The sequence below is a fragment of the Hevea brasiliensis genome, chromosome 11 (assembly GCF_030052815.1).
Source record: "Hevea brasiliensis isolate MT/VB/25A 57/8 chromosome 11, ASM3005281v1, whole genome shotgun sequence".
NCBI lineage: Eukaryota > Viridiplantae > Streptophyta > Magnoliopsida > Malpighiales > Euphorbiaceae > Hevea > Hevea brasiliensis.
Window position 1 is genome coordinate 98,463,290 of NC_079503.1, and position 17,365 is coordinate 98,480,654.

General features: G+C 33.7%; 1 protein-coding gene and 1 pseudogene across 1 annotated transcript; both read right to left on the minus strand.

Annotated features, from left to right (window-relative positions):
* Positions 1 to 10,272: 10,272 nt before the first annotated feature.
* On the minus strand, positions 10,273 to 12,786 carry LOC110631947 (ankyrin repeat-containing protein At5g02620-like; annotated as a pseudogene).
* A 553-nt stretch (positions 12,787 to 13,339) lies between these two features.
* On the minus strand, positions 13,340 to 15,983 carry LOC110631928 (ankyrin repeat-containing protein At5g02620). Its single transcript, XM_021779953.2, has 4 exons — positions 15,335 to 15,983; positions 15,090 to 15,227; positions 14,401 to 14,966; positions 13,340 to 14,309 (listed from the first exon to the last, which is right to left on the minus strand). Exons 1-4 carry the CDS (start codon positions 15,864 to 15,866, stop codon positions 13,629 to 13,631), a joined length of 1,917 nt encoding a protein of 638 aa, XP_021635645.2. The 5' UTR covers positions 15,867 to 15,983; the 3' UTR covers positions 13,340 to 13,628.
* Between the last annotated feature and the right edge of the window lie 1,382 nt (positions 15,984 to 17,365).

Consider the following 17,365-nt stretch of genomic DNA (forward strand, 5'->3'; position numbering starts at 1 on the left):
TTCACATGTGAAATTAATTAAAAAATTGAATTGATTAAACTTGAAATTAAAATTAATTTGAAATCAAGTTATTTTAAATTTTTTTAATGAATAAATTAAAATTAAATTGATTCAATTTAAAGTCTGTTAAAATGTTTCTTTTTAGAAAATTACAAATTTAAATTAAAATTTAAAGACATTTCAATCTCAAATATTCTAAATCTTTGAATTGAAACCATTAATTCAGTCCCACATAACCTGATTGACGATTTGACAAAGCTGCCTCTTTATGCTGACACAAATCGGACGCCTCAGCATTTTTTCCATTCGCGACAACTGAATTTTATTTTCTTGCAAAACCGCGGGCTCTTAAACACACAGAACAAAAGCTTGAATAATTATTATTGGTCTGTGAAAGCTCAATGATATTGCAACAACAAGCGCAATTGATCAACACTTGACAATGAGAGTTTTCTAGAAAAAAGGTATCAGCGGCAAACTTTCTAGCAGGACTGGACTCAATCTTATCCGGTCAATATTTTTCTCTAAAATTTTCTAACAGGATTTGACAAAATTTTCCAATTTCTTAGACTATGACACGCTCACAAAAGCAAGCCCTATGCTTCTTACTACACTCAGCCCTATGCTTCTTACTACACTCAGCCCTGGCTCGGTTTGAAGTTGAAATTATATTAATTCAATTCAAAATTGTTTAAAATTTAATGAAACATAATCTATTTTAAATAAAAAAGTAATTGAACTGATCAATTCGATTTTAAATTAAAAAGGAATCTTTTCTTTTAAAAAATTGAAAGTGTAATACGAGGGTGATCATGCAATTCGGTCTTGGCTCCCTTGCGCTGTAAATTGAATCCGTTAAATTCAATATGGATTGGCGCCACGCTAGTACTTGCTATTGTGCCGAAACACGTTTCCTTTGCTAATGAGAAAACACTTTAAAATATATAAATATATATATTCGGCAAAGAATATTTAAAATTGAGAAGAAAATAAAGTTGATATGTTTTAATAATAAAAATATAAAAATGATAATAATTTTTTAAAAGCAATTTTTAATAGTATTTAGAATTTTTTTAAAAATATTTTTTTTACCTCAAATCTATCTACGTATAAAGCAAACAAAGTATTATTCTCCCATATTGCACTTTATTCAAATAAGTGTATAACTTTTTTTTTAATTTTATTTTTTAATTTATTTTTATTTTTTTAATTGGTAACTAATTTATCGCATTTTATATTTTATATGTGATTATACAAGTCACTTTTACGCTAATTATTTAATTTTTTTATTTTTTAAATTATCATTATTATTAATATTATATCTCAATTTTTTGATATTATTTTTAAAATTTTATTTCAATAAATTAAAATCTTTGTTATTAAATGTATTATTTAAAAATTTTTTATATTACTTTTTTTTAATTCATTTATATAAACATGTTATTCTTCATTCAAAAAAATAAGTGTATAATTCTCTTTTATACTAATTATTTGATTTTTTAATTTTTTATTAACATTATTATTCACATTATTACCTTAATTTTTATTGTTTAAATTATTATTTTTTAAAATTTAATTGTTAAAAATTAATGCTTTTGTGATTAAATATATTATTTAAAAATTTTTATATCATTTTTCCTTTATAAATTTATTTATATAAAAATATTATTTATCACATGTCATCTTCACAAAAAATAGTGTGCAACTCTTTTTTATGCTAATTATTTAATTTTTTATTTTTCTTTTAATTATCATTATTATTATTATTGTCATTACTATTTTAATTTTTATTATTTAACTTATTTTTTAAATTAAGACCTTGCAATTAAATACATTATTAAAACATTTTTATATTGCTTTTTCTTTATAAATTTTAATTCATATTTATGCAAAATATTTTATGTTAATTTATGCTCTTTTTATTTTATTTTTTATTAATGAAATATCTTTGCTTTTTATAAAAAAATAAATTACGTAATTTATTTCATATTGATTAAATAATAAATATGAACTTTTTATCATTGTAGCCATTTCAAACTTAACTTTATTTTTGGAGAGAATTTTGCATCACTATTACAATACTATCTACTTAAATATCTCATACACTAAATCTATTTACATATAATTAATAAGTGGCGAAAGGAGGGGACTAGGGGGAGCCTTGGCCCCCCAACCCTTTCAAATTTCCCCAATATACATATACATATTTAGAGAAAAATTAATTTAATTTAGGCAAAATTAATTTATTTTAGCTATTGGCCTAAAAAAACAATTATGTTATTTTATTAAAATATAAATGATGTAAAGTATTGAATTATTTATTTTTCATCATATATTCAAAATTTTTTTAAAATATTAGCACATTTGAAAAAAATAATAATATAATTACACTCTATTATGGTATTTTTTAATATGCAATATTAAACCTTCAAAATGTACAATTAATAAGAAATATATAGGAAATAAGTTTAATTAAATAATATATTGAATCAATAATGTTGGTCCCTCAAAAATAATTTTCTGGCTCCACCCCAATATTTAATGTATAATTTACATAATATTATTTAAATAATCACATATTATTACACTCCAAAAATATTATTTAATTATATATTCAACTCTTAATAATTTTACTTTTAACTTTATAATATTACAAGTGAGAAAAGAATAAAATGTATTAATTGATAATATTATATTTAAAATGAATTAATTGCAATTTGTTAAATGGAAGTATATTTTTTATGTTTTATTTTACTTTTTATTTATATATTTTTTTAATTATTTGAGATATTAATGTAAGTTTCTATTAATAATTATTTTTTTAATATTTTATATATTCTTAATGTATTTTAGAGATATGTCTTTTAATAATCTACGACTCAACTCAACTCAATTAAGTTTTTATTCTAAAAATTTTGGGTCGGCTATATGGATTCTTTTTCTCCACTCTAAACGATTTTGTGTTAAATCTTTTGAAATGTGTAATACTTTTAGATCGTGTTGTACGACTCTCCTCCAAGTTAGTTTAGGCCTGTCCATTCTTTTCTTTCCTCTAACCTAATGTGCTCTACTTATCTAACTAGAGTCTACGTATGTCTACGCTTCACGTGACCAAACACCTCAATCTCCTTTCTCTCAACTTATCCTCAATTGGCACCACTCCTACTTTTTCTCTAATACTCTCATTATGGACTTTATCTAGTTTAGTATGGCCACTCATCCACCTTAACATTCCCATCTCCGCAACTCTTATCTTAAACACATACGACTCATTCAGTGCCCAACACTCATTACCATATAACATGGCCGGTCGTATGGCTGTACAGTAAAATTTTTCTTTCAACTTATTGAGAATCTTGCGATCACATAAAATTCTCGTGACATGTCTCCACTTCAACCATCTGTCTTTAATCCTATGACTAATATCCTTCTTACATCCCCCCATATACTTCAAGGATTGAGTCGAGATATTTAAAGTAATTACTTTGGGATAGTACTACTCTATCCAAACTAACTCCTTCCTTATCATCAGTTTGGCCTTCACTGAACTTGCAATGCATGTATTATATCTTTATTCTACTTAACTTAAAGCGCTTTGATTCTAGAGTACTTCTCCAAAGCTGTAGCTTTCTATTAACTCCTTCTTGCTTCTCATTTATCATAACTATATCATATGCAAACATCATGCACTAAGGGATACTCTCTTGTGTATGTTTCATCAATTCATTTAAAACTAATATAAAAAAGTAAGGGCTTATGTCATGACCCAACCTATGGTCCGGACCGGCACTAGGACCTGGGCCAGCCTAAAGCCCCCGAGGCCCGTAGTAAGCCTAACTATTCCTTAGCCCAACTCTAAGGCCCATTTGGGCCCAATTTCAAGAAATCAACCTGACAGAGTCCGGCCATAAAATGGACATTTCAATGGGGAGTTTTTGACTCACCCGACCTGTAAACACAATATATAAACAATTGGGGAGCTCAGCTCACCCTCCACATACTCACATCAACATAAAAATAAATGGGAGCTCAGCTCCCTCATCCAGTCCATCAACATGCATAAAATATTAAGTTTACAGGTCCAAAATAACAATTTATAATACAGACCTAAATCATATAAATATTTCTAACACATGCGAAAATTCTAGAAATTTATAGAATTACACAAACATGAATAGACGACCTGCGAGGGAGAAAAGCAGGTTAACCTCAAAAATATCCTCCTGTGGCCTGGAAAAATATTGAACAAGAGTGAGCGTTCGACTCAGGGAGTAAAATATTAATTTTAACCATAATCTCTATAACTATCTAAAACTAATGCACCCTGTAAAGTGAAATGCAACAACATCAATAATTTCACATCATAACAGCAAAATAGTAATTTGGAGCACTGACACACCCAGTAATAGCAATTATAATATATGGGAGCCGATCCTCTATACAGCTCTCTTAAATCTAATCTGTGCCAGCGAAGAACTCAGCTCGGACTTTCACTTAATAACTAAATCGGGGTCCCAGCGAAGAACTCAAGCCGTGTCTACTCCGAAGGACCGAGTCCCAGCGAAGATCTCAAGCCGTGTCTACCCGTCCTATCCATAGCCAACACCACATCACCACATGCGCCAACGCCGCGCTGCGCTCAAAATTACCACAACAACATCCATGGCACTTTAACAGTTATGAATGCAACATAAATTGTGCCTAGAGTTTAGCTACATAAATATATGCATATAAGTGATGCATGGGCATGCTTGAACATATAATAATATCGAAATTACAATTAAAATTAATATTTTACTCACAGACTTGACAACAATCACTGTGGCGGCTGGGCGGAGAAAGAAGGCTGTCCCGGTTCACCTGACAATTTTATTACAATCATTTAATACAATTGACTCAATACAAATCAAGAAAAGATCAAATACGTCCTAAGTCGTGCCAAAAATCCGGCAGAGTCTCCCCTATACCTAGGACCTACCCAACCTGTAAAAGGGCTCAAAACACACTTCTATATTCACAACCCATATATCCACAACTCAATCACATCACATAGCCCCTCCTGGGCCCATCAAATCAGTCATCCATCACAATATGTAAAATTTCAATTTAGTCCTTATAATTGATCATTCTTGCAAAAACTACCCAAATAAGCTCTAAAAATTCTAAAACTTTGCCCCGCGGTCCTTAGCAATATTACTAGGCTATTGCAAAAAGAATCATAATTTTTTGAGCTACCACGAATATTTTATGGCTTTTTAATCTTATTTAAGCACTAGAAAATTACGAAAAAATAAAGTTCGGGCTTACCTATGCCGATTCCGACTTTCGGAGTCGAGCTCAGGACGTCTGACAATGGTGGGGTAGCCAAAATCTCGATCCAATCCGGAGACTTTTTCGGTAACCGGTATGTCTGGCCGAAAATTCACAGACCCGGACAACTGTCGAATTTCCAGGAATTGAAGATACCTACACGAAGCCCACAACACGAGGGTTAGTACATAAATTTTACGGAATTTTCTAAGCTCATTTAATGCTCAGAAAAACATTGCGAAGTTCCGTGGGACCCACCAAAAAACAGTGTCGAAAAATTTTGAAATTTATATTGCCGCGAAGCTCTCGACGAGTGGAGCGCTCTGGTACTCTCGATTTTCTCGTGGGGTTCACGGTTTGCGAGAAATCTAGCCCAAAAATCAAAATAGGCTAAAATTTCCCAGATAAAAATTGGACAAACCGCTCGATGGATTTTGGTGTTCTTGGTGTCTATGGAAAGCTCTCAAGGTGTAGATGGGTTTAGACACAAGACCCGATCCGATTGGTGGCTGGATTTTGGCTGGGAAGACGAAACGGCACGCTTGCGCGTCGCATCGCTTCGGGCGCCTTTTGCTGGCGTTTCAGGAGGCGGCCGACGAGGGGAGGTGGCTGGGGAGGCACGCCGGTGGGCTGGGGTGGCAGGGGAGGCGGCGGCGCGACAAGGGGAGGAGGGAGGAGAGAGAAAACGGGAGAGAAAGAGAGAGGGGTCGGGACGCGCGGCGGGAGGAAGAAAAAGGAAGAAGCCGGTCCGATTCGACCTGTCCGATCCGGTCCGGTTCGGTTCGGCCTGTTCGATTCAGAATACAAATTTTTATTCTGCCTTAGGACCGAAAACGAGGTCCAAAAATTTCGAAAAAATTTCAAAAAACTCAGAAAATTTCGTAGACTCCAAATATATTTTTAGTTTTGTCACTTGGTCTTTAAATTAATTTTTAAAAATCATCAAAGTTTTATATTTTCGGGAAATCAAACCAGATTTCGAAAATCTGAAAAATTTCAAATAATTTCCTAAAATTTAAATAAAATTAAAACATCCATATTTGCCCAAAAATAATAAATTTAAAATTTAGGGGTGTTACAGCTTAGCTGAACCTTGGTGTAATCCAACCAAGATATGAAATTCTCTTGTGTCCTTGTGCGCACAATAGTAATTGCTCCTTCATATATATCTTTCAACACTTGTATTTACCTAATAGATACCCTCTTTTTGTAATAACCTAAATTTTTTTAATAATTTTTAATATTATTTTATTAATATTATTATAATTTAAATAATTTATTTAAATATACTATTATTATATTAAAATTTTGGTGTCAGGGAAATTTCATTATTTTTATATTTTATTTATGTTTGGGTTATTAAATTTGGAGTGTGTTTGACATAGAATTTATGGTAAAATTATATTTTACAATTGAAAATTTTAGTGGTAAGATTCTTATGAAGTAATAAATGAATTTAAGTGAATATAGTTGACTACATTATCATTCACTATTGTTATTACTATTATTTTACCATTATCAATTTGGGTTTTTAAGATTTAGTTTATTATTAATTAAATTCTGTTGTTAATTAAATTTACTATTATTATTGTTATTATGATTAAACTAAATTGTATTTAAGTTATTTATTAAATAAACAAATGAAAAGAATTAATTAATTAAATGTTTCATTATTATTGTTATTATATTCTTAGTTTAAGTTTAAAATATTCGGTATAAAAATTAATTGTATTATTTTACTACTTTAGTGGGGAGATTTTTTTTTCTTAATAATAATAATAATAATAATAATAATAATAATAATAATAATAATAATAATAATAATAACAAAATGATAGTTCACCAATCTAGAATTGCATCCAGATTAAGGAAATAACAAAAAAATAAAAAACCTAAAATAACTTTTTTTGGACCAATCGGCAAGAAGGGACCAAAATTGGTCCTCTTCCTCGCATGCTGGCCAAACAGAGACTTTCCTCTTTTCATTTTTCGGCAAGCTTATCACCATGGCCGGCGAGCGTTCTTCTAGCCCAACATCATGAAACCCAACAGTTCTGGTGAAGGCTGTCACACACTCCTTTGTCATCCAAGCGGCATCTTAATGGAGGTGGAAACCTCCATTGTTTCCGACGACGCTAGGAAGAACCCAAGAATAGCCATTTTCAACATTTCTCTGGCCATGCTAACAACCCAGACTAGTGCCTCTCAACTATGGAAAGGAGAGGAACACATGTGATGGGGAGAGGACCATCCAAGGCCGTTTCCGGCCATCTCCGATGACGAGAAGATAGTGAACGCTGGCAGCGAGCTTCTAGCAGCACTGGGTTCCTTGTCCGGCCAAGACTCGCTGGTTTTAATGGAGTTTTCCTGCGAGTTGAAACGAGAAAGAGGAGAGAGAAAATGTTGGGCAGCGAGCATTCCGGTTATTTTTCCGGCGATCCGACTGTCGGATCGGAAATTCGAGACCATCGATGGACTCGGAACGACGAGATCTTTGAGATAGGACCAGTCACGCTCTGATCGGACATTGTTTGAAAAATACGATAATCAGACGGTCCAGATCGTTTTGTAAGATTTTCAAATTTTTTTAATTTCTAAAATTTAAAAATAATTTTATGATAATTATTAATAAAATTTAGACTTAATTTAGGTGCAATCGGATCGAGGATAGTTCACCGGCGTTGGAACTGCATTTTCAGCTAGATCTGGCTACCTGACGGCCCGTCTCAGAATGTGATCGATATTATAGTTAATCCTAACATTTTTAGATGTTCTGGACACGTTTCAGGTGTCAGATTTGGCATAGGGACACCCGAACTCTACATTGCTCAATTTTTATCTTGTACTGGGTTAGAATAAAATTCATAAAATATTCGTGGATGATCAAAAAATTACGATTCCTTTTGCAATAGCCTTATAATATTGCTAAGGACCGCGGGACAAAATTTTAGAATTTTTAGAGTTCATTTGGGTAGTTTTTATAAAAGGGTTAATTATAGGGACTAAAATATAATTTTTTAAGTTTATGACTATTGTCTGATTTGGATGGTTCAGGAGGGGTCATATGACGTTGATGAGATGTGATTATGGAAATTGTGAATATAGAAGTGTCTTTTGAACCCTTTTGCAGGTTGGGTAGGTCCTTGGTGTAGGGGAGACTCTTCCGAATTTTTGGCATAAATTAGGATATGTTTGCCTCTTTAAATTTATTTTTATTTGAATTAGCACTAATAAATTCACAATAAAATATGTGCAGGTAATCAGGGTCAACCATATTCCTTCACCCAACCTCAACAGTCGTCTCTGGTGTACTATGAGTAAAATATTAATTTTAATTATAATTTCAATATTATTATATATTCAGGCATGTCCATGTATCACTTATAAATATGTATATATGTAGTTAAATATAAATATGTATATATGTAGTTAAATACTAGACACATTTTATATTGCATTCTTAATTGATAAAGTGTCATGGATGTTGTTTATGTTAATTTGGAGCAGTGTGCGTGCATTGGCGTGCATGTGGTGTGTGGTATTGAATATGGATAGGACGGGCAGACGCTGTTTGAGAGACACTCGCTGGGACTCGGTCCTTTATGGATAAGTCAGGGTAGGCACGACTCGAGATGATCTCGCTAGCCCTCGCATTTGGTTTATCAAGCAAAAGTCCAGCTTGAGAGACACTCGCTGGCAGAGGTTGGATTAAGAGAGATGTATAGGGGATCAGCTCCTATATATGTACTATTTGAACATTATTGGGTGTGTGAGTACTCCAAATTGTCTTTTTGCTGTTTTGATGTGATGTGTATGAAAATTTTGATAGTGTTGCATTCCACTCCTTATGATGCATTAACTTTACATAGCTATAGAAATTGTACTTAAAATTAGTATTTTACTCTCTGAGTCAAACGCTCACTCTTGTTCACTCTATTTTTTCAGGCTACAGGAGGAGACTTTTTTTAGAATAACCTGTTTCTTTCTTTGCAGGTTATCAATAATTACTTAATATTATTATTATTATCTAAATTTGTAATTTAGAACTTTGCATGTAATAACAATAGTATTAATCTTGTTACGGACTGTATAAATTTAAGTTTTGTATTAATAAATGACAAATTTTTATGATTTTTAAATAGTTTATAAATGATGTAACAGGGTTGAGCTGGGCTCCCCTAATTTTAGTTTCTAATAATTATTGGGTTAAGTTGGCCAAAAATAAAATTATAATAGTTTAATTTAAATTATTTTATAGACATGTTGAGCCTAAATTGTGGGCCTGGTCATGGATTTGGAAACAATAAGGCTTAATACGGGCCTCGGGGGCTTTATGCCGGCCTAGGTCCTAGTGCCGGTCCGACCCATGGGATCAGGTCGTGACACTTTTGTTCTAATACTCTGCATAAGACATCTCTTGAAACACTATCATAAGTTTTCTCCAAATTGATAAAAAATTATGTGTAAATCTTTCATAATATTAAATTTATATTTTTTATATTACAATTGATTAATGTTAACGATAAATATAAATATATTAACAATTTAAATATTAAAAATAAAAAATTACTAAACTTACGTGCAAAAGCACGAGCATTTAGCTTAGATTGGGACATTACGGGCCCATTAGGCTATAGTTATTTACACTTTTAATTAACGGATGCGGAGGTGTCTTGGAACTAAAGTCTGCCTTAGGCTGCACACCGTTTCCACTTTCCTTTTCACTGGCTTGGAAACAAGTAACAATTTGGAAAAAGTTTTGCCCAAGAGTCGATAACCGTTGAAGGTATAAACATGGGATTCATGAATTTAATACATGCATTACGATATATTTTATATCTTAAATTTATTTAGATAAGAAAAATCTAATGATTTGTTAGCCGAAATGTTTACAGTACATGCATCCATAATATTTGTATTATTTTTTTAATTCAAATAATATATTATTCTTTAACATCATACTTAATCAAGGGTGTAATTAATTTATGGTAATTTTACAAATTAAGAGAGGAGAGACCAACTAAATACACAGCACACAGATTTAAACTTTTCAGACAGAGAAACTAGAATTTGGTGGGGATGTTTTATACCCTTTAGAAAATTTCCAAACCCTTGCCCCAAAAGGAATCGCCTTTGTAAGCAAGTATTGATAAGTCCTTGATAGCGATGAATACAGAGGAAAATGACAAAGAGCAAAGATGCCGACAGGAACGAAAGAAAGAGAGTACAAAGCAACTTTAGTCCAACTTTCCTTGTTATGTATCATAAGGATGATGGTTGCTCCAAATGCCACCATCATCATGGCCACTGAAAGGAAGAGAAAAGTGAAGCCCATCATGAGCTTATTGGGAAGGGAATGCTTGAAGTCTTGAAACCGAAATGAAGAAGAGAGGATGGAAAGAAATGTAACCACTGATGTCAAAGCAAATGTAAGAGAAAGTACGTCTGTTACAGTGAAAACTACAAAAAAAGGCTGATTGAGGAGGACAGGAAAACCAGTTCTTTGATTTGGACCTCCAGGCACAGTGTAGGCTGCAGCAAATGCAACGGTTGCAATAAGAACTGCTACCACGGAGCATCCCTCTGATGTTCTCTTCAACCATTCTTTACCCATATTACAAGTTCTGAATTTGCCTCAGTGAAAAATGGATACGGAGCAAGCTTCATATCATTTCGGTGATGCAGAAAATGGGGAGGAGTCAATGCTTTCACACGCTGCACTTTGGCACACGAACAGATTAGAAGATGGTAAACTTCAACACTGCTGAGGGGAAATTTTATGTTAGACCTTATTTATCATAACTCTAACTAAGTTATAACATGTATAATGGAATTAAAATTTTCCCCAAATAAAAAAGAAAAAACTGCACCTCAAACCATAATAACTCCTGTTGCAATAGGATTGCAGGGCCCTCGGTGGTTTCGGGTGCGACTGTCTTTCTTTTAATGGCCACAGTGTGTAGGATAGTATTCCCTTCGTTGTCGACCTTTTGCACTAGCCTCCTCATGGGGACATCCATTCCGGTCACAAGCTCAAAAATCTTTAATTGGCGATATTTGATTGCTACATGCAATATATTGCGGCCTTCATCATCAATATGCTCAACTGCTTGCGGATACAATTTGATTATTTCTTCAACAATCTCCAGACAGCCTGACTTAGCGGCTAAAATCAAAGGGGTTTCTGCCATGCCTTCTATTTGTCCCATAATATTAGTCGGTAACTCTTCCTCAACTCTCTTTTCCATAGACGAGTATTTGTGTATTTTAGGTTTGCTTGTTTCTTTGCTAGTGTGAGTGTCCTCCCAGGAGAGATCTCTTCTAACTAAAAACTTGGCAAGCTCCACAGCTGATACATAATTTTGCTTTTGCTTCTGAGCTTTTTCTTGCCAGGTAGTACTAAAACATAATTTAACTTTCCAAGCGAAAAAAAAAGGTAGTCAGTATCAGTCGTTGGATTGCATACGTAATCTAGCCCAAAATTATTAGGTTCGGAGCCAATTTGGATTAATGGTATTCATATTGAATTTACCATGATTAATGTTTATAATAAAATCATTATATATATAAGGGAGGGAGTCATGGTCAACGTACCAAAGTTAATGAACCCTTCTTCACTATCGCATTTAAAAGCTGAAGGGTTACATGAGAGAAGTTGGAGAGCAGTCATCCCATCCCCGTCTTTTTCACCAATTAAATGTTTGTAATCTTTTGCAATTTGGAGTGCCAAATCTGCATTAATTTTGCATTTATATAAGAGAAAATAAAGACTACAAAAAAGAAATTTAAATGAAGCAGAAAACAAAATAGAATTTAGAATTTACGTACCGAAGTGCTGAAAAAGAATGCAGATGTGAAGAACAGTGGTTTTATCACTTCTCTGAAAATAGAATTGTCGACTGGCTAGATCATATCCAGAGATTTTACCGGCAAGACAGTTAAATATATCAGTTTTACCGAACCGGGCAGCTCGAAAGAGAGCAGTCTCTCCATTGAAGTTGCGCATTCCTAACAATCCTGGAGCTTTCTTCAACAATTTTTCTGCTATATGAACGGCAAGGTTGGTGGTAGCAGCTTCGTGGAGGATAGTGTTTCCAATGCCATTTTGACGGGTCATTTTGTCGAGATGATACTCAGGCAAATCCTCTAGTAATTTGAGTGCCAATTCTGCTTCTTTAGCGTAGGTAGCCATGTGGAGTACAGTATCATCATTTACTGTTAATATGTGCAAGGCGTGATCGGGGACTTTTTGACAGTTCCATCACCACCTTCTTATTGTCCATCATTAGAGCCCTGTACAAGTCTCCGTTTAGTCTCTGTTTGGAATCGTAATCATCACCAATGGAAACCATCTCTTGATCGGCGGATCTGTCAAGCAGAAGAATTCCTGCGTTCCACTCCTAATTGATAATAAGGCGCCAAATATATAGATATAATAATACAACGTTTAACCATCTCTGTAGTAGGATCCTCTTGTTTTGGTGTGAATTTATTCTTGTTACTGGACGCTTACAAGTCCACTATTTATATATATAAAGAAAATGCATTCTTTGCGTTAATTGTACTGAGAATCTTCAACTTCTTAAAGTGGTTGCTTGCCATCCATTTTTGCTTTAAGTCTTTAAAGATTCTGATCATTAGCATCGTATAAAAAAGCAGACACCTTGATAATGATAAGTTGATAATCCTAGCTCTTGTTTTATGCCTAATATGTCATATAATATATAACGTAGGAATATTAGCTTTTTTCCCCTTAGCATCCGTGCATTATCTTTTTAAAATTCTTCAAAAATATCTTCCTCTAATTCAGCTTTCAACTTATCATCAGATTATAATATTTTCTTTTCTTATATATATTTTTGAAGAATTTTTAAAAGAGAATGCATGGATGCAAGGAAAAAAAAGCTAATATTCCTACATATATATAATAATTTTAATTTTAATCCAATTCTGCTTAATTTTCTTGTAGCATGATAAGGACGATTATTATATTGTTGCTCCAAATGCTATTATAATCATAGCCCAAGAGTGAACAGAAATGTGAATCTTAGCATTTAACTTATTCGCCAAGAATTCATAGATAGCTGTCTTCTTTCTGACAAAAGAAGCTAACAGGTCAGTTATAGAAAAAACACGTTAGTTAGTTGAAGTTAATACTCAGCAGCGGCAACTAAAATTTATCATTATTTGAGAAATCCTTGCAACGCTAAGCACCCACTATTAAGCCTCAGGGACTATTTAGATCTTTTCCCTTTATTCAATCCAGTCTGTAGTTTGTTGTATAGTACTCCACACGTACAGGTCACAACAATGAACTTTCAGACCAATGAAATGTGAGTACGAGATGATGCTCTGAAGGAGTCGGGTTTCTTGTCATCGGATACCATGCATGTGCTCAAAGGAGCTGCTTGTCTTGCCTTTCCAAGCAAGTATTTGTAAGTTTTTGACAATGATGAATAAAGGTTAAAATAAGACAGGGCAAAGATGCCCACTGGAATAAAGGAAAGGGCATACAGAGAGATTTTAGTCCAACTTTCCTTGCTGTGAATCATAAGAAAGATTGTCGCTCCAAACGACATCATCATCATGGCCACAGACAGGAACAAAAATGTGAAGCCAAGCATCAACTTATTAGGAAGGGACCGCTTGAAGTCTTTGAATCTGAACGGTGATGAAAGGATTGAGAGAAATGTTACAACTGCTGTTAATGCGAAATTCAAAGAGAGTACGTCTGTGACTGTGAAAACCACAAATAATGGGTGATTCAAGAGAACAGGAAGACCGTTGCTCTGGTTTCCGCCTGGTACAGTGTAGGCCGCAGCAAATGCAACAGTAGCTATCAGAACTGCCACAACGGAGCATCCCTCTGCTGTGCTCTTTAGCCATTCTTTGCCTGCACTTCGAAGTTCTGAATTTACTCTATTGAAAAACTCATCCGCAGCGAGATTCATATTGTTTTTGTGATACATGAAAAGAAGTGGAGTTATTTCTTGCACCCTCTGCGGTCAGACAAAAATACGTTGTAAATTTATAGTTATATGTATATGCGTGTGACGATTATTGTAAGGAAGCAAAAATCTAAAATCGCACCTCAAACCATAGTAACTCCTCTTGCAATAGCAGCGCAGGACCTTCCACCTTCTCAACTACAAAATCTTTTCTTTTCAATGCGACAGTATGCAGAATAGTGTTCCCATTATTGTCAACTTTTCGAACAAGCCTAGCCATGGGCACCTCCATTTCTTTCACAGACTCAAAAATCTTCAATTGTCGATATTTAATTGCTACATGCAATACGTTTCGTCCTTCATCATCGATATGCTCAACTGCCTGAGGATAGACTCTGAGTATTTCTTTCGCGATCTCCACACAACCTGACTTCGTGGCTAAAATCAAAGGAGTTTCTCCAATCTCTTCTTTTTGCCCTTGAGTGCTTGCAGAAGACCTTTCTGCTGCAGCTTCCTTTACCATAGAAGAGGCATCACCACCACCACCATATCTATGTATTTTAGGCTTGCTCTTATCTGCAGCAGAATATGAGGCTTCCCATGAGGTATCTCTTTTAACTAAAAACTTCACAAGCTCCACAGCTAATTTGTATTTTTGTTTATCGTTCTGAATCTTCCTCCGCCAGGCAGGACTGCAGCACCATTTAACTTGTAAAGAAATTAATTAGACAAAGTCAGTCAAACTAAAAAATTATATATAAGTTGATCAATTTATTAAGTTACAGAGATGAAGTGATTGGCTTAGTTGCAGAGATGAAGTGATTGGCTTACTTAAGTTGATGAATCCTTCTTCACGATCGATTTTAAAAGCTGATGGTTCACATGCAAGAAGTTGAAGTGCAGTCATCTCATCCGAGTCTTTTTCACCAATTAACTGTTTGTACTCATTAGCAATATGCCTCGCCAACTCTGCGTTTCACATTAATTCCAAACAACATTTCATATGTGTTTTAAAGTTGAATATTAGTGAAACAATAATGAATAAATGTGAACATTAATTACCTATATTTACTCACCAAAGTGCTGAGAAATAATGGCAATGTGGAGAACAGTGGTTTTATCAATATTCCTCTGAAGATAGAATTGCTGACTAACTTGGTCATATTGGGTTATTTTAGAACCAAGAAACTTGAACATTTTAGTGTTTCCATAGCGCGCTGCCCGAAATAGAGCAGTCTCTCCATTGTTGTTACGCATCCCTAACAATCCTGGCGCTTTCTTTAACAGTTTCTCAGCAATAGGGATCGCATAGTTGTTTGTGGCAGCTTCGTGGAGGATAGTGCTTCCAACACCATTTTGGCGCGTCATTTTATCTAGATGATGTTCAGGCAACTCATCTAGCAATTTGAGTACCAAATCAGCTTCCTTGGCGTATGTAGCCATGTGGAGAACAGTATCATCATTTACTGTTATTCTGTGCAATGCATGATCAGACACTTTGAGGCACAGTTCTAGCACCTTCTCCTTGTCAGCTTCCATTATAGCGGAATACAATGCTCCATTAATTCTGTGTTTCGTATCAACATCTTCAGCGATACAAGACATCATGAGTTGCAGCAGATAGCTAGAAGATTGAGTGCTGGAGTTCCTTTTTGTTCCCCCCTTTATCTATCTATTTTTAGTTGTTGAAAGACAAGATTATGGGAAGATGGGGAGCAAATTAAAGAAATGCTATCTTCTACTTCTCCATGATATCCAGGCTCTATCTCCTTATATATGAGCGATCTGGGTGCCAAATTGTGCTGTGCTTGGGCTACAATCAAACGCTCTTAGAATTTTTTTCCCCTAAAAAAATAACATTTTCCATAAGTAGATATTTAATGATGTTAAGAATTAATTAAAATGATTTGTGACAATCGAAATTTGATCAACTATAATTCCAATTCATTAGCTTTATTGGATATTAATCATCTTTACTCTTTCGAGTGGAATCTTGAACTTATCTTTCAACCAGCTTAATATAGTATTTAAAAAAAAAATGAAGAAAGAAATATGGTTAGCACTTTGAAAGATTAATGGTGGGACTCCATGCTTTATCCAAAACGTGCTGTCGTTATGCAGAATAATCCTTGCGTGAAGCATGGCCTCTCTCTATCTCTCTATTTTCCAACAGGAAGGGGAGCTGGGACGAATAAAACCGGCCAGAAATTATCATCTTCATCGTGGTTCATGTGGTTGTGATTTTGCTTTATCTCATCTTAACTGTGATTCATTGTGCTTCGACAAGAAAGTTGAATTTGGAAAGCATCCTTAATAATCAAGCAAAGTTGATAACAAAAGAGAAAGATGATAAAAAAAAAAAAGAAAATTATTAGATGCACCTGGTATACATACAACATCTCTCAAGTGGAATCCACTCTCAACTATAATTCCAATTCATTAGCTTTATTGGATATTAATCATCTTTACTCTTTCGAGTGGAATCTTGAACTTATCTTTCAACCAGCTTAATATAGTATTTAAAAAAAAAATAAAGAAAGAAATATGGTTAGCACTTTGAAAGATTAATGGTGGGACTCCATGCTTTATCCAAAACGTGCTGTCGTTTTGCAGAATAATCCTTGCGTGAAGCATGGCCTCTCTCTATCTCTCTATTTTCCAACAGGAAGGGGAGCCGGGACGAATAAAACCGACCAGAAATTATCATCTTCATCGTGGTTCATGTGGTTCATGTGTGAGAGAGGGAGCACTATTTTTTAATGCTCTCGGTGTATCTAATAATTAGCAAAAAAAAAATCATTGAAAGTTTGTTTAAATTTTTAAGTGATTAATTATAAATAAATATTTTTTTAACTTTTATACATAATCTTTCCAAGTAATATCAATCATAGAAAATTTAGAAAGGCATATTCTAAAGTTGTTAACCATTTATAAACATAATTATTTTACTAATAATAAATTTGGTTTGCAACTAATTTTCTCAATTTTCAATCTCTTTTAATTTCCAATTACGTGTATAAGAAACTTGGTCTATCTGAAATCATGTGTAATTATTTGATATATTCTCTTAGTTACATGCATTGATCATATATGTGCATGCTTGTAGT

Coding starts and splice junctions, on each gene's coding strand:
- LOC110631928 (XM_021779953.2), bottom strand. CDS start 15,866: ATGATGTCTTGTATCGCTGAAGATGTTGATACGAAACACAGAATTAAT. Junction 14,967..15,089: donor AGAAGGATTCATCAACTTAA/GTAAGCCAATCA, acceptor TTTCTTTACAAG/TTAAATGGTGCTGCAGTCCT. Junction 14,310..14,400: donor AGGAGTTACTATGGTTTGAG/GTGCGATTTTAG, acceptor GTCTGACCGCAG/AGGGTGCAAGAAATAACTCC.